Consider the following 12,328-nt stretch of genomic DNA (forward strand, 5'->3'; position numbering starts at 1 on the left):
TCCTTTGAGCCACAGGTGCTGCCCCAAAAATATACATTTTAAGAAAGGAAAAAACTGTATTAAAATTTTAATAGTCAAGTTGCATTTGACTTCTGCAATTACAAGAGGTGCTCAAACATGACTTGTGTTCATCTGTTGTTATGAGCATATTGAGTATTACAATTTTTTTTTTTTTTAGGAAACATAGCCAGTTCAAGGTTTATTTTTGTGCATCAGAAAGCACAGTGAGTCTTGTGTGTAAACAGAGAGTTAAGGCATAAGAAAGGATTTTTTTTTTTTTTGAGACAGAGCCTCAAGCTGTCCCCCTGGGTAGAGTGCCGTGGCATTACAGCTCACAGCAACCTCCAACTCCTGGGCTCAAGCGAGTCTCTTCAGCCTCCCAAGTAGCTGGGACCACAGGCGCCCGCCACAACGCCCGGCTATTTTTTGGTTGCAGCCGTCATTGTTGTTTTGGCGGGTCCGGGCTGGGGATTCGAACCCGCCACCTTAGGTGTACATGGCTGGCGCCTTAGCCGGTTGGGCTATAGGCGCCAAGCCAAGAAAGGATGTTTTCAAGTTACCTCTTCTCAGGTAGACAAAGTCCTAAGAGGCGTACAGTACACCTACCAAAGGCTCCAAAGTGCACAGCCCAGCTCGGGCAGTGGCTTTCATGTGCCCTGGGGACCCTGACAGCTTAGATGATTTTTTTTTATTAAATCATAGCTGTGTACATTAATGTAGTCAAGGGGTACATTGTGCTAGTTTTATATACAATTTGAAATATTTTCACCAAACTGGTTAACATAGCCTTCATGGTATTTTCTTAGTTATTGTGTTAAGACATTTATATTCTACATGTAATAAGTTTCACATGTACCCTTGTTAGATGAACAATAGGTGTGGTCCCACCAATTACCCTCCCTCCACCCATCTTCCCCCCTCCCCTCCCCTCCCTCACTCCTTTATCTCAAGAATGGAAGAAAAGTATCCAATGTACTCAGCCCTACTATGAAACTAATTTATAGCTTTCATATGAATGCTACTACCCAATTATAGCCCAAGAATATGAGTATTACAATTTTAATACATTTTTTTCTTTCATAAAATATATGAATTTTTTGGCGCCCTCCGTATTAAATTAAGTACCAGAAAATATGGGTAGAATACTATGAAGCCATGTAAGTTATGTGTTTGACAACTTCTTTGATGATATAGGTCACATTATGAAAGAAGAAATAATTGTATATGTGTATATATAATATGGTCAGATGTCCAACACGTAGTCATGCATAGAAAAAATCTGAAAATTTATATAAAGTCTGGAGTTGTAAGTGCCTTTATTCCTTTATAACCAGAAAGTAACATTTCAGTAAATACTGAGTAGGGGAAGCCTACAGATAGGCATCCTACTATTGAGGGTTGTCTAGGTTAAGCAGGATAAATGTGAACTTTATAAATTCTTCCCCAAATCACCCTATGATTTAAGTATAACATGCCAAACCACAGTACATCCATTGAAAATATAAAATGTTAACTGGCATTGGTAGGCCATCAATCTGGTAACATAATTAATAAGTTTTGTTACTCCATATGTCAATGTGATTAGTTACAGTTTTATGTAGGGAGGCTAAAGGTTGTCTTACTCAAGGCTCATTATAATTAAATTCCACTAACTATATCTAAACGAAGCTATTTATATGTATATTTAACTAAGTAAAATTAGGTGTGCTAAATCCCTTTGGCTCAGTAAGACATAGTTTTGGATATGTTTGACATTGCTTATAAAAATAAGTATGAATTGTTAAATAGAACCAAATGTGGTACAAATTACTCTTATAAGAAAATGTAGAATTTAAATTGCCAACAGTTTCTATAACTATTAGATCATATCCTTTTGCTTGTCTCACATAGATTTAATTTGAATACACTTAACCGAAACTCATCGATTATTTGTCCATTAGCACAGATTATTTTTTTCTTTTTTTAACTTGAGGCTTTACAAAGGTCTCTGCAAGAGCAAGACAGTGGCCTAAACTATCTCAGCACCACGGTCAAAGAGATGTCAAAGAAAGCTCCCTCTGAAATTAGCCAGAAGTATCAATCAGAATTTGAAGAGATTGAGGGACGCTGGAAGAACATCTCCTCCCAGCTGGTGGAGCGTTGTCAAAAGGTAGAGGAGCAAATGAATAAACTCCGAAAAATCCAGGTAATCCAAAATCTTACTCTTCTATTCGTTATTTGCTTGGGTTCCCTAACAGTGCATTCTACAACATAAAAGCACATAGACATTTTACTCCGAAAGTCCTTCAAAGTTAGAGATAAGATCAACACACAAACCTTTCACAAAGGAGTGTGGTTTGCCTACTTCTAAGAAAAGAGTAAGAGCTTCGGTTTTTAGGTTTTTCAGAATGAATCTGCTCTTTTCACCAATACCAATAGGACATAAACATGTTTTAGCTCAATCATTTTCAAAACCAATCATTCCTTTAGTTGTCTTTTAGACTGTAGGTATCATTTATCATATAAAACATTGTATATATATTATATAATATAGTCATATGGCTTTTATTACTTGACTTCACTTAAATTTCACCCCATTACCTTCTTCCTCTAACTTTTACTGATGTAATTTGTTTGAATAGTTCCACCCTGCTAGTAACCACTCAAGTGAAAAAGCAATGAACTGGCCTGGTGTGTTGGCTATGCCTGTAAACCTAGCACTCTGGGAGGTCAAGATGGGAGGAGTGCTTGAGGCCAGGAGTTTAAAACCAGCCTGAGCAAGAGTGAGACCTTGTCACTACAAAAATAGAAAAATTAGTCAGGAACAGTAGCATGTACCTGCAGTTCCAGCTACTCAGGAGGCTGAGACAGGAGAATTCCTTGCGGTCACAGTGAGCTTTATGGTGACACGACTGCACTCTACCCCAGGTGACAGGGGTGATACTCTGTCTCCAAAGAAAATACCACACAAAAACAAAAACAGTAAACAGTAAACTAACAATTGTACTCTAGTTTAGAAATCTAAAATATATAGTGATAAGTAGTATGTCCCTTGGATGGTGATTTTTAGAAAAAATAAATGGAAAAGAAACTTTGGAAAACATGATGGTGTGATGAACAGCATTGGAACACGATGCTTCTGGATTTAAATCTCAGTCCAGCTACTTAGTTTTTGTTATTTTGCAAATGGAAACACTAAGCAATCGTAGAACATTTGCTAAAGCACACCATCTAGGCATAATGCGTGTGTATGTTGTATGTGTCTCTACTTGTACAAATGAGTGTAACGGACATCAATACACATGGAAGCACGTATTATTTGCCAGTACAAGTGGTTAAAGAGGATACATGGTCTTCACCATCAATTAGCCCATATCTAGTGAAGAAAAAAGGTAGGTGTATCTGTTTCCTATTGTTGCTGTAACAAATTACCACTAATTTAATGGCTTAAAACAATACAAATGGGCTCACCCAGTGCCTGTAGCTCAGCAACTAGGGCGCCAGCTACATACAATGGAGGTGGTGGGTTCGAATCCAGCTGGACCTGCCAAACAACGATGACAACTACAACCAAAAATAGTGGGCATTGTGTCGGGCACCTGTAGTCCCAGCTACTTGGGAGGCTGAGGCAAGAGACTCACTTAAGCTCAAGAGTTTGAGGTTGCTGTGAGCTGTGACACTACAGCACTCTACAGAGGGCGACATGGTGAGACTCTGTATCAAAAAAACAAACAAACAAAAAAACAAATATATTATCTTACAGTTCTGGAGGTCAGATGTACAAAGTTAGTCTCAGTGAGCTAACATCAAGGTATCAGCAGGGTTATGTCCCTTTCGGAGGCTTTAGGAGAAAATGTTTCTTTGCCAAGTTTAGCCTTCAGAAGAGTTCTTAGCACATCTTCCATCAACAAAGTCAGCAGTATAAAGCCCCCCAGTGTCAATCTCTCCCTCCTCCTTTCCCTCTCCCTCTGCTTCCCTCTATTCTCCTTCCTCTTATCCTCTCCATATCTCTTCCTCTCCACTTTTCTTTCCTCTTCTTCTGTCCCTCCCCCTTTCTCTGTCTTGCCTCCCTCTTAATAAGGACCCCTGTTATGACATTGGGTCCATCCAGATGATCCAGGATAATCTCCACATACCAAAATTCTTCATCACATCTGCCAAGTCCTTCTTATCATGTTAGGTAACATATTCATAGGATCCAAGGATTAGGGTGCAGATATATTGGGGGGAACATTATTCAGCTTGCACAGTAAGTAAATTAAACAGTGAGGTAAAGGTTATAACAGTAGGGAGGAAGAATCTCCAGCCCAAACTAGGAAACAGAATTATGAAGTGTTCATGGAATATAGGTTATCTCAATGAACACAGGTAGAATTTAGCTACGAAAGAGGGAGAAAGTTCTTGGCAAAGAGGAGCAGTATGTTCAGTTCACCGAAGAAGTTCACCTTTGGGGAGACACCATGTATGTTTAGGTACTCATAAAATATACGGTTGCAAAAATGATTTGGGTGTAAATTATGAAGGGTCTTAGATGCCACATGTTGGAAGCTGAACCTCAACCTGGTGGTGACGGGATTATTCATACCAATAATAATGATAAAACCGTAACTGGCATTTGGAAGAGTGAAAGATATCAGTACATTTGGGTTTTTAAAACATCACTATGAAAAGTGGAAGGAGGAAAGGAGGAGATGATTTCCATGAATGTGGTGGAGTTATTAGTAGCCAGTCGCACTGAGGCAGATCCCAAAAGGAGAAATTGCCGTCATGAAGGAGTCGATAACGAGACCTGAACAAGGACGAAGGAGATGTGGCAGAAGAGCAGACGTAGCCTTGACATGTGTCAGGTGATGATGTTGACTTTCTCAGATCTAAGCAAATGCCTTTAAAATTACTACTAATAATCACAGGAAAGAGGAAACTTTCTGTGAGGCACATACTTTTCATAGAAATTTAATTCAGCGGGGGGCAAATGGCTTATATAGACAACAGAGTTAAGTCGTATTAAACTAAAGAAGTGACGGCCATACATTTTTTAAGGTGGCAAAAAACAAAGCAGAAACAAAAAATGTGGGAATGGATGATGGGAAGTACTTGGGTATTTATAAATGATAAAAGAGGACGTGTCTCACCTGATTATTACTTTACACTGGGTAAATAAGAAAGGCACAAGCTCTCTCTTTAAAGATGACAAAACTTCAGCATGAAAGTTCCCAACTGGAAGGACTACATAAACTGTCAGCTGCAGAAAACAATTTGCAGAAGTTCGGGTTTAGGGAGGCTATAAAGACACCATTACATTGAGTTTATTGTTCGGAGTCTGTTTTATGTACTGTAAGGGCACATTGTTAGTATTATCATGAGTTGTTTTGTAAGTTAAAATTTCTCCAGAGGGGGATGTGATTTAATGTTCTCGAGAGTAACATCATAAAACCACATTTGGTAGTAATTTTTTATTTTTAACAATAGCAGACTTCATACCCCAGTGCTCGTACAGTAGACCATAAAAATGCAGCCTTAGTAAAAAATATTCTCTTTCTGAAGAGCTGCTTAGAGACAGCCTTCAAAGATAGGAATTGTTTGGGGGCTTGTCAAAATTAGAATGATCACTATGACAAATTGTGTTAGGACCAATCAGCACCGCCAATAATGTCTTCAAGTGGATCTCTTTTTATTTTTCAGAATCACATAAAAACCCTGAAGAAATGGATGGCTGAGGTTGATGTTTTTCTGAAGGAAGAATGGCCTGCCCTTGGAGATTCAGAAATTCTGAAAAAGCAACTCAAACAATGCAGAGTAAGATTTTGATCTGATGCCTTCCATAGGAAGACTTTTATATGGATAATATTGTTTGGTTAGATCAATAATTTATGACCAGAGGCGATTTTGTCCCTCCCTTCCCTAGAGGGCATTTTGCAATGTGTAGACTAGAGATGTTTTTGGTTGTCACAATTAGGGAGGAAGCAGAGATACTACTGGTGTCTAGTGGATAGGCTGCTGAGCTGCTGCTGAATATCCTCCAGTGCCCAGAACTGCCCTCCACAGCAGAGAATTACACAGTCCAAAACGTCAGTGGTACCAGTGTTGAGAAACCCTGTGTTAAATAATTGAGGAACAGTCAAAACATTGCCTTTAACTCAAACTGTGCTTGATATGATTATTTTACTATAAAACTCAGTAGAATGTAAAGGTAAAAGATCCTTTGAGCTACTTGTTATATCTTACTCCAAATTATTATTCATACTGTGTTGCTCCCTTCATGTATAATTCACTGTGCTATAATATAATACAATATGGATTTTTGAAATAATATTCATTATGCCATTATTATGCAGCAGGAAGAAAATCTAGCTCTTTAAAGGACTTTTTTTCTTGCAAATACAAGCTGAAAAAGCAAATCCACCTTAGAAATAACTTTCACACCCATTATGCTATAAACAATTGTTGCAATATCCTGCATTTGAAAACCAAAATCCTTTCAAAGATAGTAATGTATAGGCACATCATTTTCACACTTTTTTCTAGCCATAAATATTAAATTTCTTTTTGTTTTGGATATAAATAGAATACAGATAACTCCCTACTTCCTTCATGCCATAATAACCACTGAACATTTTTTACAAGCTGGGTATGCAGATGTATGTATCTATATCTGGTTTTAGATTTTCAAAGACAAAATTCATATGCAATGCCATGATTCGTAATTATACATTTCCTAGCTATGCTCCATTTCTTTTTTTCTTTGAGACAGAGTCTCACTTTGTTGCCCTCTGTAGAGTGCTGTGACATCACAGCTCACAGCAACCTTAAACTCTTGGGCTCAAACGATTCTCTTGTCTCAGCCTCCCAAGTAGCTGGGACTACAGATGCCCGCCACAATGCCCGGCTATTTTTGTTGTTGTTGTTGTTGTTGTTATTTGTTTGTTTAGCAGGCCCAGGCTGGGTTTGCACCCAACAGCCCCCGTGAATGTGGCCAGAGCCCTAACAGCAATGGGCGCCGAGCCTATGCTATATTTCTAATACATGTATGTGGTCTTACTTTTCTTGCAGCCAGCTTACACTGAATTATTTTCTTAGCTTTTAGTCAGTGATATTCAGACAATTCAGCCCAGTCTAAACAGTGTCAATGAAGGTGGGCAGAAGATAAAGAATGAAGCCGAGCCAGAGTTTGCATCTAGACTTGAAAGAGAACTCCAAGAACTTAATATTCAGTGGGATCACGTGTGCCGACAGGTATGAACAGTCTCTAACTGTGGGTTGCCTCAATTTAATTATGATTTCCTAATGTATTTAATGTATCTGTTCACCATTACTTTTATTTAAAGCTTTTGTCCCGACTATGTGGTTGTGTTAACACACTGTTAATTCAAACAAATTAGTCTTTTGCTAGCATATGGAAATACTTCTATAGTTGATACTTTAAATACTACTTATTCATCTTATTGAGGCCTTAAAAGGACCTTCTTAAGCATAAATGTCATACTGAAAAATCCTATTCTTAGGCATTATTTTCCTTGTATGTCTTCACTAATGTATACATTTGTAGTAATAATTGCATTAACAAAAATGCTTTACACATGTATACTTAGTGTAAAACAGCAGTTCTGAACCTATGGATCGTGACCCCTTTGTAACAATGAAAATACATACTGCATATCAGATATTTACATTATGATTCATAACAGTAGAAAAATTACAGTTAGGAAGCAGCAACGAAAATAATTTTATGGTTGGGGGTCACCACAACATGAGGAACTAACTGTATTAAAGGGTCACAGCACTTGGAGGCACTAGGAAGGTACGGTATAAAATAAAATGAATGAGTAATGTATGTGTATGAGAAAAATATGGTAAGTAGTTTTTACCTCTGATTGTTAAGATCTCCAAGTTTGACTACTTCAATGCATTTATTTCAGTAAACGAATTAAGATTGGAATACCATTAAGAATAGATGAATGAACAAAAAAATCCCACAAAGAACTGTACATTTAGAGCTGAGTTTCCCATTTTTCTATAGCAGAATATTTTATTGATCACTATTTAGTTTAAATTTAAAGACTGTAGAAGTAAAATATGCATACCATCAGTGTATATGACATATTTCTTGTTCTAAAGGTAAAATTTTGACCAGAGCAGTTATTCCTTTAGGTCAGTCTACCCATATGTTAGTCCTGCATTGTCTACAGTTGTGCTTTCTATAGTTTTAGTTACCTGAGATCAGCCACAGTCCAAAAATAGATAAGAACAATAGTATAGTAAGATATTTTAAGAAGGAGAGAAAGATAGCTTGTATTGTGGTATACTTATATTGTTATACTTATTCTATTATCATTTGTTGTTAATCCCTTAGTGTGCCTACTTTATGAATAACTTTGATCATAAGTCTGTATGGATAAGAAATAACCCAGTATATATATGGTTAGGAACTACCCATAGTTTCAGGTGTTCACTAGGCAGTCTTGGAGTGAACATCTCTCTCACAGATAAGGGGGTACTACTCTTCCTTCTTGATTAACAAGTGGTTTCCATTTATGTGTGCTAGAGACATTCTTTTGTTATTTCTAAATCATCTTTAAATGTAGACAAGGAATTCTGAAAGGCAAAAATAAATATGAAAAAATATTAGAAAAGTAAAAGTCAAGGCAAGTCACCCAGCCAATATAATCGCTGGCAAATGTTCCACAGATATATTAATTCACAGGTGAGATAGCCGTGGGTCAGTTAGCTTACTTTCTTCTCCTGGAAGAGCTAGAAGAGTAGGTCAGGAAAAAATGACTATGTTAATAATAGATTATACTACTGATGCTTTCCTGGAAGGCCAGTATGAAAGGCCTTTGTTGAAAGTTCTTAATGGACAGATAGAAAGAACACCACTGATTTATTTAGAGCAAGGGGAAAACAACAGCAAATAAATAACATAACATAGGTCAACAATATTACTGAAACTTCAAGATTTTACATTTTATAGAAGTATAATTATTAAAGCACCTCTATTCTCAAAATAGCTCTGCTTACAAACTTATTGCTGCTGGAACATGCGCTGAGAGTTTGTTGTTTAAGAAAAGTATTTTAAACACACTGGCCTGCTGCATAACAAACTATCTATAGATCCCAGCCATGTTCTCATTCAATTTTCTAATCCTGAGATATTTTACATCTCTCTGATTCTCCTTTGAACATCACTCTGCTCATGGTCTGACTTTGTTGCCGGATCATGTAAGTTTTGAAAGGAAGGAATCATGCAATTGAGAAGAGGATGACCATGCAGCCCAAGAAGGGAAGCCAGGCCTGGGTGTTGATACCAATGCAGTGTTCCAGAGAGAAGAATGGAAATGAAGGGTACATCCATGCATTATAGAAATGTTTACACACAAAATGAGGGTGTGATGTTCTTCTGTAGGTGAAAGATAACTCCTTATTTGTTATTAGGAGCCATAGTCTGGAAAAATATGCGTACAAAATTAGGGAAAATTTTGTAGAAATGTCTGATGTCCTTGAAGATGTTTTGAGATCCCATGACCTGACTTTAGAGATAAATAATGGTTAAGATTATTTTAATTCTAAAAGTTGCATATCAAAATTTCAACATATCACTATTCTAGCTATTTCTAATAAAAAATAGCTATTATTAAAATATTCCACAAGTTTATCAGCCATAGTCCAAGAAAAAAAAAGGAAGGCAAGGAGCAACAGAGGTAAAAAGGAGAGAAGGAAGTATATTTATAATTACACATATTTATATATTATTATATTACACATATATTTATTAAATAATAAGATACATGCAGATATATTAAATAATTTGTTGTTTTTCTTTGTTATAGCATTTATTTGAAAATATGGTTTTTTTTTTTAATTATTGTTTATTAAATCATAACTTTGTACATTGTATTAAATGCTAACTTTATACATTGATGCATTTATGGGGTTCAGGGTACTGCTTCAATATACAATGTGACATGCTTGCGTTGAACTAAGTAACACATCCATCACAATTATACTCATTTCTTAATAGTTTTGAAATGTACCATTGCATCATGCACATTAGGTGAGGTCCCCTCAGATGCTCTCCCTCCTCCCATATCCCCCTTCCCCTCCCCTCTCTTTCCCCCTGCCTTCTACTTTCTGGGCTATAGTTATGTTTTGCCATTCATATGAGTGTGTAGGTGATTATTGATTTCATAGTAGCATTGAGTACATTGGATACTTTTTTTCCCATTCCTGAGATACTTTACTAAGCAGAATATGTTCCAGCTCCATCCAGGTAATCATAAAAGATGTGAAGTCTCCATCTTTTTATGGCTGCATAGTATTCCATGGTGTACATATACCATCATTTGTTAATCCATTCACCCAGCACCATTTGTTAAATAGGGAGTCTTTCCCCCACTGAATGTTTTTGATAGGCTTGTCGAAGATCAAATGACAATAAGCAGCTGGGTTCATCTCTTGGTTCTCTATTCTGTTCCATAAATCTACTACTCCATTTTTGTGCCAGTACCATGCTGTTTTGATCACTATAGATTTATAGTATAGCCTGAAGTCTGGTAATGTGATAACTCCTAATTTGTTCTTATTTCTGAGTAATGTATCGACTATTGTAAGTTTTTTTCTGATTCCATGTAAAACGAAGTACTGTTTTTCAAGTTCTTTAAAGTATGGCCATGGTGCTTTAATAGGGATTGCATTAAATCTGTAGATTGCTTTGTGTAGTATGGACATTTTAACAATGTTGATTCTACCCAGCCATAAGCATGGTATGTTTTTCCATTTGTTAACATCTTCAGGTATTACTTTTCTCAGAGTTTCATAGTTCTCTGTATAGAGATCTTTCATGTCCTTTGCTAGGTAAATTCCCAGATATTTCATCTTCTTTGGCACTATTGTAAAAGGAATAGAGTCCTTGATTGTTTTTTCAGCTTGACTGTTGTTGGCATATATAAAAGCTACTGGCTTGTAAGTATTGATTTTGTATCCTGAGACGCTGCTGTATTCCTTCATCACTTCTAAGAGTTTTGAAAGTTGAATTCCTGGGATCTTCTAGGTATAGGATCATGTCATCAGTGAAGAGTGAGAGGTTGATCTCCTCTGACCCTATTTGGATACCCTTGATCACCTTCTCTTGCCTGATTGCAATGGCTAAGACTTCCATTACTATGTTAAATAGCAGTAGAGACAGTGGGCATCCTTGCCTCATTTCTGATCTGAGTGGAAATGTTTTCAATTTTACACCATTCAGTATGATATTGGCTGTGGGTTTGCTGTAGATGGCCTCTATCAATTTAAGAAATGTCCCTTCTATGCCTGTTTTTTAAGATTTCTGATCATGAAAGGATGCTGAATATTATCAAAGGTTTTTTCTGCATCAGTTGAGAGAATCATATGGTCTTTGTTTTTCATTTTGTTTGTGTGATGTATTATCATTTTTTGGAAAAACTTCTGTTCATGTTTTTAGTGTATTTTTTAATGGGGTGGGTTATTTGTCTCTTGCTGTGTTTGAGTTCTTTATCAATTCTGGATATCAGTCCTCTGTCAGATGTCTAGTTTGTGAAAAATTTCTCTCATTCTGTAGGTTGTCTATTTGCTCTGTTGATTATTTCTTTTGCTGTTCAAAAGATTTTTAATTAAATTAATTCCCATTTATTTTTGTTGTTACCGTATCCGCCTATGAAGTCTTAGTCATAAATTCTCTGCCTAGGCTGATGTCTACAAAATTTTTTCCAGTGTAGTCTTCTAGAATTTTTTGAGGTTTCGTACCTTATATTTAAGTCTTTTACCTATTGTGAATTCATTTTTGTATATGTTGAGAGGTAGAGGTCCTGTTTTATTTTTCTACATTTGGCAATTCAATTTTGCCACACCATTTACTGAAGAGGGTATCATTTCCCCAGTGTATGTTATTGTCCGCTTTGTTGAAGATCAGTAGGTCATAGCTGCCTGGTTTTATTTCTGGGTTATGCATTTTATTTTATTGGTCTATGTTTCTGATTTTATGCCAGTACCGTGCTATTTTGGTTACTATAGCCTTATGGTATGATGTGAAGTCAGGTAATAAGATGTATTCAGATTTATTCTTTTTTCACAGGATTGCTTTGAATATTCAGGCTCTTGGTAGGGGGGTGAATTATAAATGAAGCTTAGGATTTTTTTTCTAAGTCTGTGAAATAAGACTTTGGTATATTCGTGGGAATTTCAGTTAATCTGTAAATCACTTTGGGTAGTATGAGCATTTTAATAATGTTGATTCTCCCAATTAGTGAGAATAGGATTTTTTTTTTCCATTTGTATCATCCCTGCTTCCTCTTTGACTTGGCAGGGGTAATAGGGAGATGGCTGCAATGTAGCTAAC

The 12,328-nt window shown here is 36.6% G+C and overlaps 1 protein-coding gene across 1 annotated transcript in view; it reads left to right on the top strand.

Annotated features, from left to right (window-relative positions):
• DMD (dystrophin) overlaps positions 1 to 12,328 on the top strand; it is a 2,307,273-nt gene that overhangs the window by 872,136 nt on the left and 1,422,809 nt on the right. The window contains exons 23-25 of the mRNA XM_023515448.1: positions 1,973 to 2,185; positions 5,662 to 5,775; positions 7,057 to 7,212. Coding sequence (XP_023371216.1) covers positions 1,973 to 2,185; positions 5,662 to 5,775; positions 7,057 to 7,212 — 483 coding nt within the window. The remainder of the gene's footprint in view (positions 1 to 1,972; positions 2,186 to 5,661; positions 5,776 to 7,056; positions 7,213 to 12,328) is intronic.

This window comes from Otolemur garnettii, unplaced genomic scaffold (assembly GCF_000181295.1).
Source record: "Otolemur garnettii isolate 467f Iridium unplaced genomic scaffold, OtoGar3 scaffold00072, whole genome shotgun sequence".
Classification (NCBI taxonomy): Eukaryota; Metazoa; Chordata; class Mammalia; order Primates; family Galagidae; genus Otolemur; species Otolemur garnettii.